General features: G+C 36.5%; 1 protein-coding gene across 2 annotated transcripts in view; it reads left to right on the top strand.

Annotated features, from left to right (window-relative positions):
• Positions 1-15,414, top strand: part of AHCTF1 (AT-hook containing transcription factor 1) — a 178,983-nt gene that overhangs the window by 2,284 nt on the left and 161,285 nt on the right. For both annotated transcript variants that reach the window (XM_053711010.1, XM_053711009.1), the window contains exons 2-9: positions 6,038-6,165; positions 6,790-7,043; positions 8,411-8,591; positions 8,887-9,094; positions 11,711-11,824; positions 12,886-12,967; positions 14,249-14,399; positions 15,203-15,335. In XM_053711010.1, coding sequence (XP_053566985.1) covers positions 6,045-6,165; positions 6,790-7,043; positions 8,411-8,591; positions 8,887-9,094; positions 11,711-11,824; positions 12,886-12,967; positions 14,249-14,399; positions 15,203-15,335 — 1,244 coding nt within the window. In that variant the 5' untranslated portion in view covers positions 6,038-6,044. The remainder of the gene's footprint in view (positions 1-6,037; positions 6,166-6,789; positions 7,044-8,410; positions 8,592-8,886; positions 9,095-11,710; positions 11,825-12,885; positions 12,968-14,248; positions 14,400-15,202; positions 15,336-15,414) is intronic.

Below are 15,414 nucleotides of genomic sequence, written 5' to 3'. Positions count from 1 at the left end.
GTCCATGAGCTAGTGACGTATGGGATATACATTCCTACCAGGAGGGGCAAAGTTTCCCAAACCTTAAAATGCCTATAAATACACCCCTCACCACACCCACAAATCAGTTTGTAAATCATCTGTTTTACAAACTTTGCCTCCAAGGGAGGTGGTGAAGTAAGTTTGTGCTAGATTCTACGTTGATATGCGCTCCGCAGCAAGTTGGAGCCCGGTTTTCCTCTCAGCGTGCAGTGAATGTCAGAGGGATGTGAGGAGAGTATTGCCTATTGAATGCAGTGATCTCCTTCTACGGGGTCTATTTCATAAGGTTCTCTGTTATCGGTCGTAGAGATTCATCTCTTACCTCCCTTTTCAGATCGACGATATACTCTTATATTTACCATTTCCTCTACTGATTCTCGTTTCAGTACTGGTTTGGCTTTCTACAAACATGTAGATGAGTGTCCTGGGGTAAGTAAGTCTTATTTTCTGTGACACTCTAAGCTATGGTTGGGCACTTTATTTATAAAGTTCTAAATATATGTATTCAAACATTTATTTGCCTTGACTCAGAATGTTCAACTTTCCTTATTTCCAGACAGTCAGTTTCATATTTGGGATTATGCTTTAATTATCATATTTTTTCTTACCTCAAAAATTTGACTTTTTCCCTGTGGGCTGTTAGGCTCGCGGGGGCTGAAAATGCTTCATTTTATTGCGTCATTTTTGGCGCGGACTTTTTTGGCGCAAAAATTCATTTCCGTTTCCGGCGTCATACGTGTCGCCGGAAGTTGCGTCATTTTTTGACGTTATTTTGCGCCAAAAATGTCGGCGTTCCGGATGTTGCGTCATTTTTGGCGCAAAAAGCATTTAGGCGCCAAATAATGTGGGCGTCTTTTTTGGCGCCAAAAAATATGGGCGTCGCTTTTGTCTCCACATTATTTCAGTCTCATTTTTCATTTGCTTCTGGTTGCTAGAAGCTTGATGTTTGGCATTTTTTTCCCATTCCTGAAACTGTCTTATAAGGAATTTGATCTATTTTGCTTTATATGTTGTTTTTTCTCTTACATATTGCAAGATGTCTCACGTTGCATCTGAGCCAGAAGATACTACAGGAAAACCTCTGCCTGCTGGATCTACCAAAGCTAAGTGTATCTGCTGTAAACTTTTGGTAGCTATTCCTCCAGCTGTTGTTTGTATTAAATGTCATGACAAACTTGTTAATGCAGATAATATTTCCTTTAGTGATGTACCATTGCCTGTTGCAGTTCCCTCAACATCTAAGGTGCAGAATGTTCCTGATAACATAAGAGATTTTGTTTCTGAATCCATAAAGAAGGCTTTGTCTGTTATTTCTCCTTCTAGTAAACGTAAAAAGTCTTTTAAATCTTCTCTTTCTACAGATGAATTTTTAAATGAACACCATCATTCTGATTCTTTGGACTCTTCTGGTTCAGAGGATTCTGTCTCAGAGATTGATGCTGATAAATCTTCATATTTATTTAAGATGGAATTTATTCGCTCTTTACTTAAAGAAGTACTAATTGCTTTAGAAATAGAGGATTCTAGTCCTCTTGATACTAATTCTATACGTTTAGATAAGGTTTTTAAAGCTCCTGCGGTTATTCCAGAAGTCTTTCCTGTTCCTAATGCTATTTCTGCAGTAATTGCTAAGGAATGGGATAGATTGGGTAATTCATTTACTCCTTCTAAACGTTTTAAGCAATTATATCCTGTTCCGCCTGACAGGTTAGAATTTTGGGACAAAATCCCTAAAGTTGATGGGGCTATTTCTACCCTTGCTAAACGTACTACCATTCCTACATCAGATGGTACCTCGTTTAAGGATCCTTTAGATAGAAAAATTGAATCTTTTCTAAGAAAAGCTTATCTATGTTCAGGTAATCTTCTTAGACCTGCTATATCATTGGCTGATGTTGCTGCAGCTTCAACTTTTTGGTTGGAAACTCTAGCGCAACAAGTAACAAATCGTGATTCTCATGATATTATTATTCTTCTCCAGCATGCTAATAATTTCATCTGTGATGCCATTTTTGATATTATTAGAGTTGATGTTAGATTTATGTCTCTGGCTATCTTAGCCAGAAGAGCTTTATGGCTTAAGACTTGGAATGCTGATATGGCTTCTAAATCAACTCTACTTTCCATTTCTTTCCAGGGAAACAAATTATTTGGTTCTCAGTTGGATTCTATTATTTCAACTGTTACTGGTGGGAAAGGAACTTTTTTACCACAGGATAAAAAGTCTAAAGGTAAAAACAGGGCTAACAATCGTTTTCGATCCTTTCGTTTCAACAAAGAACAAAAGCCTGATCCTTCGTCCTCAGGAGCAGTTTCAGTTTGGAAACCATCTCCAGTCTGGAATAAATCCAAGCCTGCTAGAAAGGCAAAGCCTGCTTCTAAGTTCACATGAAGGTACGGCCCTCATTCCAGTTCCGCTGGTAGGGGGCAGGTTACGTTTTTTCAAAGAAATTTGGATCAATTCTGTTCACAATCTTTGGATTCAGAACATTGTTTCAGAAGGGTACAGAATTGGTTTCAAGATGAGACCTCCTGCAAAGAGATTTTTTCTTTCCCATGTCCCAGTAAATCCAGTGAAAGCTCAAGCATTTCTGAATTGTGTTTCAGATCTAGAGTTGGCTGGAGTAATTATGCCAGTTCCAGTTCCGGAACAGGGGATGGGGTTTTATTCAAATCTCTTCATTGTACCAAAGAAGGAGAATTCCTTCAGACCAGTTCTGGATCTAAAATTATTGAATCGCTATGTAAGGATACCAACGTTCAAGATGGTAACTGTAAGGACTATATTGCCTTTTGTTCAGCAAGGGAATTATATGTCCACAATAGATTTACAGGATGCATATCTGCATATTCCGATTCATCCAGATCATTATCAGTTCCTGAGATTCTCTTTTCTAGACAAGCATTACCAATTTGTGGCTCTACCGTTTGGCCTTGCTACAGCTCCAAGAATTTTCACAAAGATTCTCGGTGCCCTTCTGTCTGTAATCAGAGAACAGGGTATTGTGGTATTTCCTTATTTGGACGATATCTTGGTACTTGCTCCGTCTTTACATTTAGCAGAGTCTCATACGAATCGACTTGTGTTGTTTCTTCAAGATCATGGTTGGAGGATCAATTTACTAAAAAGTTCTTTGATTCCTCAAACAAGGGTAACCTTTCTGGGTTTCCAGATAGATTCAGTGTCCATGACTCTGTCTTTAACAGACAAGAGACGTCTAAAATTGATTACAGCTTGTCGAAACCTTCAGTCACAATCATTCCCTTCGGTAGCCTTATGCATGGAAATTCTAGGTCTTATGACTGCTGCATCGGACGCGATCCCCTTTGCTCGTTTTCACATGCGACCTCTTCAGCTCTGTATGCTGAACCAATGGTGCAGGGATTACACGAAGATATCTCAATTAATATCTTTAAAACCGATTGTTCGACACTCTCTAACGTGGTGGACAGATCACCATCGTTTAATTCAGGGGGCTTCTTTTGTTCTTCCGACCTGGACTGTAATTTCAACAGATGCAAGTCTCACAGGTTGGGGAGCTGTGTGGGGATCTCTGACGGCACAAGGAGTTTGGGAATCTCAGGAGGTGAGATTACCGATCAATATTTTGGAACTCCGTGCAATTTTCAGAGCTCTTCAGTTTTGGCCTCTTCTGAAGAGAGAATCGTTCATTTGTTTTCAGACAGACAATGTCACAACTGTGGCATACATCAATCATCAAGGAGGGACTCACAGTCCTCTGGCTATGAAAGAAGTATCTCGAATTTTGGTTTGGGCGGAATCCAGCTCCTGTCTAATCTCTGCGGTTCATATCCCAGGTGTAGACAATTGGGAAGCGGATTATCTCAGTCGCCAAACGTTGCATCCGGGCGAATGGTCTCTTCACCCAGAGGTATTTCTTCAGATTGTTCAATTGTGGGGGCTCCCAGAGATAGATCTGATGGCCTCTCATCTAAACAAGAAACTTCCCAGGTATCTGTCCAGATCCCGGGATCCTCAGGCGGAGGCAGTGGATGCATTATCACTTCCTTGGAAGTATCATCCTGCCTATATCTTTCCGCCTCTAGTTCTTCTTCCAAGAGTAATCTCCAAGATTCTGAGGGAATGCTCGTTTGTTCTGCTAATAGCTCCGGCATGGCCTCACAGGTTTTGGTATGCGGATCTTGTCCGGATGGCATCTTGCCAGCCATGGACTCTTCCGTTAAGACCAGACCTTCTGTCACAAGGTCCTTTTTTCCATCCGGATCTGAAATCCTTAAATTTAAAGGTATGGAGATTGAACGCTTGATTCTTGGTCATAGAGGTTTCTCTGACTCCGTGATTAATACTATGTTACAGGCTCGTAAATCTGTATCTCGAGAGATATATTATAGAGTCTGGAAGACTTATATTTCTTGGTGTCTTTCTCATCATTTTTCTTGGCATTCTTTTAGAATACCGAGAATTTTACAATTTCTTCAGGATGGTTTGGATAAGGGTTTGTCCGCAAGTTCTTTGAAAGGACAAATCTCTGCTCTTTCTGTTCTTTTTCACAGAAAGATTGCTATTCTTCCTGATATTCATTGTTTTGTACAAGCTTTGGTTCGTATAAAACCTGTCATTAAGTCAATTTCTCCTCCTTGGAGTTTGAATTTGGTTCTGGGAGCTCTTCAAGCTCCTCCGTTTGAACCTATGCATTCATTGGACATTAAATTACTTTCTTGGAAAGTTTTGTTCCTTTTGGCTATCTCTTCTGCTAGAAGAGTTTCTGAATTATCTGCTCTTTCATGTGAGTCTCCTTTTCTGATTTTTCATCAGGATAAGGCGGTGTTGCGAACTTCTTTTGAATTTTTACCTAAAGTTGTGAATTCCAACAACATTAGTAGAGAAATTGTGGTTCCTTCATTATGTCCTAATCCTAAGAATTCTAAGGAGAAATCATTGCATTCTTTGGATGTTGTTAGAGCTTTGAAATATTATGTTGAAGCTACGAAATCTTTCCGTAAGACTTCTAGTCTATTTGTTATCTTTTCCGGTTCTAGGAAAGGCCAGAAAGCTTCTGCCATTTCTTTGGCATCTTGGTTGAAATCTTTAATTCATCTTGCCTATGTTGAGTCGGGTAAAACTCCGCCTCAAAGAATTACAGCTCATTCTACTAGGTCAGTATCTACTTCCTGGGCGTTTAGGAATGAAGCTTCGGTTGACCAGATCTGCAAAGCAGCAACTTGGTCTTCTTTGCATACTTTTACTAAATTCTACCATTTTGATGTATTTTCTTCTTCTGAAGCAGTTTTTGGTAGAAAAGTTCTTCAGGCAGCGGTTTCAGTTTGAATCTTCTGCTTATGTTTTTTGTTAAACTTTATTTTGGGTGTGGATTATTTTCAGCAGGAATTGGCTGTCTTTATTTTATCCCTCCCTCTCTAGTGACTCTTGTGTGGAAAGATCCACATCTTGGGTAGTCATTATCCCATACGTCACTAGCTCATGGACTCTTGTTAATTACATGAAAGAAAACATAATTTATGTAAGAACTTACCTGATAAATTCATTTCTTTCATATTAACAAGAGTCCATGAGGCCCACCCTTTTTTGTGGTGGTTATGATTTTTTTGTATAAAGCACAATTATTCCAATTCCTTATTTTATATGCTTCGCACTTTTTCTTATCACCCCACTTCTTGGCTATTCGTTAAACTGATTTGTGGGTGTGGTGAGGGGTGTATTTATAGGCATTTTAAGGTTTGGGAAACTTTGCCCCTCCTGGTAGGAATGTATATCCCATACGTCACTAGCTCATGGACTCTTGTTAATATGAAAGAAATGAATTTATCAGGTAAGTTCTTACATAAATTATGTTTTTCTGGCTCCTCAGTATTTCATAAGTTATCATCCATTGATTACATGTTTACATTACTGGCTTTTGAGATTTGTCAAGCCGTGTTGTATACAACAGTTAATTAAAATAATGGCCATTGAAAATATTTTATGCTTTGTCATACTGCTTACAGTTTTTTTTTTTTTTTCTTCTTTCACTAGAAGAAAAATGCAGAATCTAGCTGCACAAGTAACCAGCAGTTTACTGCATTTTCCCGATGTGACAATAAAAGCACTTGAAGAAGATGAAATAAACTTAGACTCGGTCCTTCGTGGAAAATTTACCACAGGTATGTTGTATCTCTGTAGGTTTATTTCACTTAGGTCACAAAAGCCCACTAGTAGAAACACATTTAAGAATCTATGAGACCCTCTTTAAATAGTGTTTTAAAATATAAAGAATTGTTTTTTTTATACAGTTGTCAACATATGTTGTAAATCACAGTCCACTTGCTTGAGCAGCAAGAAAATCTCTCTAACCCTTTGACGCCCTTAGGACGTTCCACGCCGTCCTAAAAGCGCTGTGCTATAATGCCCTTTGGAAGGCATGGAATGTCCTAACTTTTGAGGCGTTCTTCCCCTCCTTATTAAAGATCCAGATTCTCTGACAGGGTCTAGCAATGCAGGCAGCCATTCAGCAAGGTTGGAGTCACGTGGCTTCCTGTTTTCGGTGTTTACAATCAAACTTGGTTCCGATGTAGACAAATTACACCCCTCATGAAAGGGTTGAGACTTGAAATGCTTATACTTACAACTTTTTTAGTTTCCACTACCTATTTTTATTTTGAACTAAAGTGAGACTAGTGAACCAACATCACATTTAAAATTCCTGTTTATTAGAACAGAAATGGCTAATTGAAATCTACACTAAGAACATGAATGGGTTATATTTACTTCTTTTTCCATTCTTTAAGGGAGAACTGGGCTAGCTTGGTTAGCATGTGGGCCGCAGCTTGAAGTGACAAACGCTGTTACAGGCGAGCGCCTGTCTGCATATCGTTTTAGCGGGGTGGCTGAACGGCCACCAACTGTAGTTGCAGTGAAAGAGTTTTCCTGGCAGAAGAAGACCGGCTTGCTTGTGGGACTAGTGGAAGCAGAAGGCAGCGTTCTCTGTTTGTACGATGTGGGAATTTCAAGAGTTGTTAAAGCAGTTGTACTTCCTGGATCGGTATGTATATTCTTGTTCTGGCACATAAGATAAATGAGTGACATTTAAGTCGGTAGCATGCTAGGGCTGTACAGTGTCACGTGTAACCAAGTGGTTGCTAATTGGTAGGTATGCTTTTCACAGAGCAGCTTCTGTGCCAGTTCATAGATTGTCGTTGTGCATGTGGTGCCAACTTTAGCTTATTATAAATGCTGCTTAGTGGCAGATACTCTTCTGCAGAATGCATTGGCTGACTAATTGTTCCTTTTTTTAAAGGGACACTAAACTTGAGCTAAATCCTTAAACTGAACTCTAACTAAATCTTACCTAATACCTATTTTAGTAGTATATTTGTCATTGTGTCTGCTTCTTTCTATGGTATTTATCTTATGACCTCTGTGTATCTTCCTTGCCACCCATTTGTTCATCAAAATGGTAAAGGCGATAATTTATGCTTTCAATCAACATGTGCTTCCTTTTGTGTTTAGGCTGTAGTTGAAAGCATAAGGAGTTGGTAGCATTCACATTTTGAAAGCATAAGATGAAGGTCGCCAATTCCAGAGTGAAATTTTAAAGGGCTCAAACAAAACTCTGAAAATGTGATGAAAGGAGACTAGGGATGCACCGAAATTTCGGCAGCAGAAAGTTTCGGCCGAAAATTGCATTTTCGTTTTTTTTGCCTGTTATTTTCGGTAAAATTATTGTGTAGCATGTTTCAAATATGATGCTAACCTAGAGCTGCTTTTTAAGTTTATTACTTGACTTACTGTTCTGCATATAATGAGTTTTCTAGGACTGCTTTATTTGGATAATTGGTAAAAAAAAAAACAACCTGTTAAATATGTTTGTTACATAGAACTAAATGAAGAATAATACAGTATATTGATATTTATAATTGTTTTAAGTAGGGATGCACCAAAATTTTGGTCGCAGAAACATTTTGGCCAAAAATGGCATTATTAATTATTGTGTAGCATATTATTGTTTTAAGATATTTTTGTCCAATTTTAGTGTGTTACTTTCAATTTTTTATTGGCTCTAATTATGCAAAAAAAACCTAAAAAAAAAATAATTTGAAAAAATACATTTTCGGTATCCGATTCGGTTTCGGTCCAGAATTTCCATTTCGGTGCATCACTAAAGGAGACTATTTGTTTTGCTTTCTTATGTGATTTTTGAAGTCAGTTTAATCCTTGTACTAATATATGGAATGCAGCGGCAAATGAGCTATCCGTTGTTATTTGAAGACTGCAGAATGTTTTGTAATTACAATGTCCCTTTACCATTTTAATAGTAGTAATATGACATTATAAATATTTTTAGATTGCGTATATTTGAAATTGTTTTGTACAGTAAATTTTTAAGCATGCCTGCCCTTTCTTTTTAAGGTAACTGCTGTTGAACCTATTATTAATCATGGAGGTGCAAGTGCTAGCACTCAACATTTACACCAGAGTTTGCGATGGTTCTTTGGCGTTGCTGCGGTGGTCACTGATGTTGGCCATGTTCTTCTCATTGATCTTTGCTTGGATGACGTGTCTAATAATCAGGATGAGCTTGATGCTTCAGGTACAGATATTTTTTTTTTCTTTGTTAAAATGTGAATCCCCCCTCCATACAAACCATTAGTTTTATTGATTTTGTGACTGTTTAAATGATTAGCAACCCTGCTGAGTTATTGCATTCTAAAGAGGTATTGATTGTGTATATGCTTTTTAATTCCTTATTTAGAGTAACGCTAAATAACAATTTAATTCTTTCTCTTTGCTTTACCCTTGACCTGATTTTTGTGTGTTTCTATTGTATTCCAAATGTTCTTTCGGTATTAGATCTTTAGCCATTTTATTATGTTATTGGTTTGTAGACCTTGAAGTAATGAGTGGAATTCCAAATGAAATCCCCAAACTCAGAGAAGCTGCAACCAGAGAGAGACGCCATCTTTGTCTTCAGTTGTTGGCTCCGTCTGGAACTACAGTTTCTTCCCTCACCTATATAAGCAGGATCAATTTGCTGGCCGTTGGTTTTTCAGATGGATATCTGTCTTTATGGAACATGAAGTCTTTGAGGCGACAGTAAGTAGTTTTAATTACTTATTTTTTATTAATTTTCACAAACATATATAAAAAAAAAAAAAAAAAAAATCGGCAACTTTTTGTATTCTAATTTTAAAGCTTTTGCACTATCTATATTGATCTTGCTTATAAATTACTTTTAATTAATTCTAGGCCTAATAACCTTTGTCAGAGGTGGTCCTAAATTTAGTTAGCTGTATAAAGAAAAATGAAATACAACAAAAAATACCAAGAGAATATGCAGCAAGTTTAATAATAGAAATGAATTTGAACGTTATTTAAAAGAGTGTGCCATATATGAATCCGGAAAGAAATATATGGTTTTCATACCTATTTAAAGAGACCGTAAACAGATTTGAGATTTTGTTTAGTGAAACAACTTTGCAATACACATTTTTATTTTTTCTTTGGTAGAAGTATTTGCAGCAGAAATTGTAATGTTCTTATGCTACTTTAAAGGGACACCAAACACAAATTTTTTTCTTTCATTATTCAGATAGAGCATGCAATTTTAAGCAGCTTTCTAATTTACTTCTATTATCACCTTTTCTTCGTTCTCTTGCTATCTTTATTTGAAAAAGCAGGAATAAAAGCTTTGTAGCCAGCACATTTTAGGTTGAGAACCTGGGTTGCGCTTGCTGATTGGATGGCTAAATGCAGGCACCAATCAGCAAGCCCTATCCATGGGTACTGAACAAAAAATAGGCCGGCTCCAAAGCTTTCATTCCTGCCTTTTCAAATAAAAGATAGCAAGAGAACAAAGAAAAATTGATAATAGAAATAAATTAGAAAGTTGCTAAAAATTACATGCTCTATCTGAATCATGAGAGAAAAAAAAATTGTGTTCAGTATCCCTTTAACCCTTTGAGTGCTAAGCACTTTCCCACCTGGGTGCTAAGGTTTTTTTAAAGGTTTTTTTTTTATTTTATATTTTTAAAAATATTTTTTAAAACTTTTTTTTTTTCAGATCCCCAAGATTACCTTTGCAACGGTGGGTCTTGGGGGTCTGTAGCTGCTTAGATGCCTGAGATACAGGCTTCTAAGCAGCATGCCACCTGCTCCTATATTTAACATTGTTAATGTTAAATAAAGTTGCGCGGTGACGTCATCACTTCATTGCGCGTGACGTCACCGAGCGTATTGTGAAGCCCCAGCAATGCCTGTCACTATACAGGCCCAATCGCCGGGGTAGGAGCCGGTGGGAGCCCCCAGATCTCTCTCAAAGTGGGAGATTGCTAGCGACGGCTCTGAGCCATCATTAGCACCTGACTGAGACAATTTGTGATGGCTCAGAGCCGTCATTAGCACTCAAGGGGTTAAATATCACAGTAAGGCCTCATCTTGAGTATTGTGCGCAGTTCTGGAGACCATATATCCTAACTGATATATGTGTAATAAAGGGCTACTAAAATGGTATATGGTCTAAAAAGTAAAAGTTGCCAGAAAAGCCTCAATAGTCTGAATATGAATAGCTTAGTGGAAAGGAAAGAGTTGATATGATAGTTAGTTTCAAGTATATTAAAGGGCTTAGTGTGACCTTTCTTACACTCAGAGCTGGAAATACACTCTGCAGAATTCTCAAGTCAAATTTTGTTTCATATCATTCCCTAATTTACTTTTAACAGATAGGAAATACAAAAACAATCCACTTTATACTAATATGTCTGTAGCTAGCCTTGCCAGCTGTAGTCTCAAGCCCAGATTGGCTCCTATAAATGTGGCAAGAGGTAGGTGTAGTTTGGCTACTGAAAATAAATGCAGCAAACAAGATGTTAATGTGATTCAATAATGTGCAGACTTTGTTCTACAGCAAGACTGAAATCCATTACTATGTTGGATAATTATTCAGTATTTTGATATTTTTCTCTCCCTTTTTTTTTTCATGAACTCAGGCAAGTAATTGTGCTGTTACTTAAAGGGACATAATACGCATATGCTAAATCACTTGAAACGGATGAAGTATAACTGTAAAAAGCTGACAGGAAAATATCACCTGAGCATCTCTATGTAAAAAAGGAAGATATTTTACCTCACAATTTCCTCAGCTCAGCAGAGTAAGTTCTGTGTAAAAAGTTATACTCAGCTGCTCCCAGCTGCTGGTAAAAAAAATGAAGAAATGAATAGCAGCCAATCATCAGCAGTGCTGAGGTCATGAACTCTTTTACTGTGATCTCATGAGATTTGACTTAACTCTCATGAGATTTCATTGTAAACTTCCCTAATCTGAATAGGGAAATATGAGAGTGCACGAGGCTCATCCTTTCAGCTGTCCCAGGACAGACATACTGATTTATTGCTTAGAAGTCCTTTACAATGGGATGTGGCTACTGAGGAACTTTTGAGGTAAAATATCTTTCTTTTTTACATAGAGATGTTCAGGTGATATTTTCTAGTCGGCTTTTTACAGCTATGCTGCATCACTTTCAAGTGTTTCAACATTTGGGTATTATGGCCCTTTAATGTACTTGGTGTTTTTTAAGATTTTTTTTTTTTTTTTTTTAGCAGTAACTGACTATTCTCTTATTTTTTATTTATAGGTTGTGTGTTTTTGTATTGAAATGTTTATTAACTAATGAGATTACTGTAGTTTATAATTTAGTATTAATATTTTGTTAGATACCATGTCCAGATTGAAGGAGGCAGAGTTCCTGTTTGTGCTGTTACTTTCCAGGAGCCGGAAAATGATCCACGAAATTGCTGCTATCTTTGGGCTGTTCAGTCTGGTCAAAGGTAAGGTGTTAATTGATTTCTGTGTAAGATTTGCAGACACAGTTAAAGTATGTAATTTACATACTATATTAGAAGTTATTGAGATGTTTCTTCCCCATAGCACAGTGCATCTATGCTGTCATGACTCAAATCTGTTTAAAATGTAATATAAAACAGTTTTTAACAAATTTCCTACTTCTCATATCAAATTTGCTTTATTGCTTTGGTAACGTTTATTTAGAAGAGTAATTGTAGGTAGGACCTAGCTGAACACATCAGGTCAGCCAATGACGAGGCATATGCATGCAGCCAATGCATATGTTTAAAGTGATTGTAAACTTTTGGAATGTAGTGCGCAGTATATACAATTATTCTTAAAATTAGGGGACACTTTTTAATTCAATTACAAAACTCTTCATTTGTAAAATATTTATAATTTAGTAATGGTAAACATTGCGTCATTCCTTCGCCCGCATCTAACACTTTATTTTGCTAATCGATGAGAAATCCGACTTCATCCAATCTTTGCGTGCCCCCTTTGGCATCCAGCTAGTGGGGCATGCAACATTAAAAAGTTAGTTATAGCACAACTTCATTACAACTGATGAATTAAACTCAATCTAAAATATCACTGACTTAAGGGATCTGATTTTATAAAGGCAAGAGTTTACCATCACTTTAAGTTGAATATGGCTTTGTATTTAACCTGTTTCTCACTGTTAAAGGGCCACTAAACACAAAATCTTTCTTTCATGATTCAGATAGAACATACAAATTTAAACAACATTACAATTTACTTCTATTATTTATTTTGCTTCATTTTTTTAGATATCCTTTTTAGAAGAAAAAGCAATGCACATGGGTGAGCCAATCACATGAGGCTTCTATGTGCAGCAACCAATCAGCAGCTACTGAGCATATCTAGATATGCTTTTCAGCAAAGAATATCAAGATAATAGAAGTAAATTAGAAAGATGTTTAAAATTGCAGTCTCTTTCTAAATCATGAAAGAAAAAATGTGGGTTTCATGTCCCTTCAAGTGTATTTTGGATACATAATTTTTTTTTTTTTTTTTTTAAAAGTGGTGGAGATGTTAGCTTACATTTGCTACAGTTGGCCTTCGGTGATAGAAAATGCTTGGCTTCTGGACAGATTCTCTATGAGGTAAGATGTTAAACTTAAAAGGTTAAAACCTTTAAAAAAAATCTGTTTAGATTTCTTTTTAAGGAAAACGAAGGTAACTAAAAAAGGAGGAATCTCAGAGTCCGACAGAAGTTTTAAATAAATTCACTATGTTATGTTGATTTGAATATTGAAATATAGTTTCATTATAAATGTTTTACTGCATAATATGGAGGAAAACCTGCTTAACGACATCAAGTTTTACTTAAAAGCTTAGCCCCCCTTTACACCAGGGATGTAAACGAAGATCTGTTCATGAACTCTCCCAAAGAACCACGGTTCTGGAAAGAGAGGGGCAGAGAATCACTCAACTCGAGACGTTGTTTGCTATCTTTTCCTTGGGTTTATACTCTGACTTTTTGTTTTTCATAGTTGGGCAATATATAAAAAAAAAAATTAATAAAATCCCTTAACAACTGTCTGAAAGTACCTAAGATGGTGGAGTGCCATGGACACACACACACTGTTTGGGAGGTGTCAGGTGGGAGGGTAATCTCTACACTAGAGCAAATATTAACCTTACAAGCTACCTGATTAACTCACTGCATTGAATTTCAGAAGTGTGACCCTCCCCCCAGAGAAGCTTTTCCAACTATTTGTCTTATGCCTGGAGTAGTTATATGTGTAAATAATTTAATTGAGAACCCAAAGTTAAATGATCTGACAGCCAAATAGTAGCATGAAATATACCAAAACGGGCCTAGAGCAATACCTTGGAGTGTCTACTTTAAAAATATATAGTATTCATATAACATTCAAAATATTGCATTTACAATGTGCTTTTTTAATTTTTGTAGTTCAGCCAGTAACAAATTGTATACCCCCCTCCAAGATCCCCTTTTTTTTTTTTTTTTTTTTTTTTTGCAGTGTAGGATCTCCTGCTCCAGCTGATCTTTTTCTGTAGAGTAGGGCCCCATCCCTACCTCTCCCTTAAAAAAAATTCTATAGTGTAGTGGATCCTCCCAGTCGGCACCAACAATGTTTGTTACATTGAGTGATACAGTGTCACTCTCTGTAAAAATCAGCAATCTGCCTTGTGCCCCTAGCTGTAGTCTCCTCTGTCTAAGATGACCGCGGGTACCACAGCATGCGCCACAGTGTAGGTACTATGTTAACACAGTACACTGAGCAAAAGTACCGTGTGACATAGTATTTACGCCCATATGGCGCAAGGGGTTAAAACACATTTTTTAATCTTTTTGTGTATTTGTAATTTTACTAATTCTGTTTGTAAACTATTATAGATTATATTCTATTTTATAGGTTTTGGAATATTGTGAAGAAAGATACAGCTTGGATCTTTCAGGAAATGGCTTGTCTTTGAGAGGGAAGACGAACAATACAAAGTTACTAGGTTGCCAGACAATAGAAAAATTCCGTGCTCATGGAGAAAGAGAAGATGGGGTTATGGAAGGTTAGTTCATTTTTTTTTATTTATATACTTCTATAGATTTGATGTGGTATAGTATGTGTCAGCAGGTTCACTTTAAGTTAAATAGTCTTTGTTTATAATGCAGCATTACTGAAAGAGATTTTTTTTTTTTTTTATTCAATGTTTATATGTTAAAATGTTAAAGGGACCTAACCCCCCCCCCCCCCCAAAAAAAAAAAAAAAAAAATCTTTCATGATTCAGACAGAGCATACAGTTTAAAACAACTTTCCAGATTACTTTTATCTATGTAATTTGCTTTTGCTCAGGAGCAGCAATGCATCACTAGGAGACACCTGCTGATTGGTGTCTGCTCTTATACATCGTCATTGGCTCACCCGATGTGTTCAGCTAGCTTCCAGTAGTGCATTGCTGTTCCTTCGACAAAGGATAACAAGAGAATGAAGCACATTTGATAATAAAAGTAAATTGGAAAGTTGTTTTAAAATTGTATGTTCTGTCTGAATCCTAAAATATAAATTAAAAAAAAAACTATATATATATATATATATATATATATATATATATTTGTAGAGCGCAGAGCTAAATGTGTGTATGTATATAGATATATCTCTATATAGATATATCGATATATACATACATACCCCAATTGTTGAATTTATTAAAATAAAAAAAGGAATACTTTTTTTTTTTTTTTTTTTTTTTTTTTTTTTTTAAACAATAGAATGCTTGACTTTTATATCCCTTAGAGTTTAATATTTTGTTTTTGTTTACTGTGGTGACTATGAAATTATATAGTTTTATTTCAAGATATTTTCCTTTTCAGTTACCTCTCCTGATACGAGTGTAGCTATCTTCAGCTGGCAGGTTAATACTTATGGACAAGGCAAACCCACTGTTTATATGGGAGTTTTTGATATAAACCGTTGGTATCAAGCCCAGATGCCAGATTCTTTAAGGTAATGAAGCTAGTATATTTAACATGAAGTTTGACTTCTCAAAAAATATAGTCAAATATAGTTAATTTTTTGTTCATTT

This window comes from Bombina bombina, chromosome 4 (genome assembly GCF_027579735.1).
Source record: "Bombina bombina isolate aBomBom1 chromosome 4, aBomBom1.pri, whole genome shotgun sequence".
Taxonomy (NCBI): Eukaryota; Metazoa; Chordata; class Amphibia; order Anura; family Bombinatoridae; genus Bombina; species Bombina bombina.
Note: the sequence above shows the minus strand (reverse complement) of the source record. Positions and strands in the feature narration are given on the sequence as shown.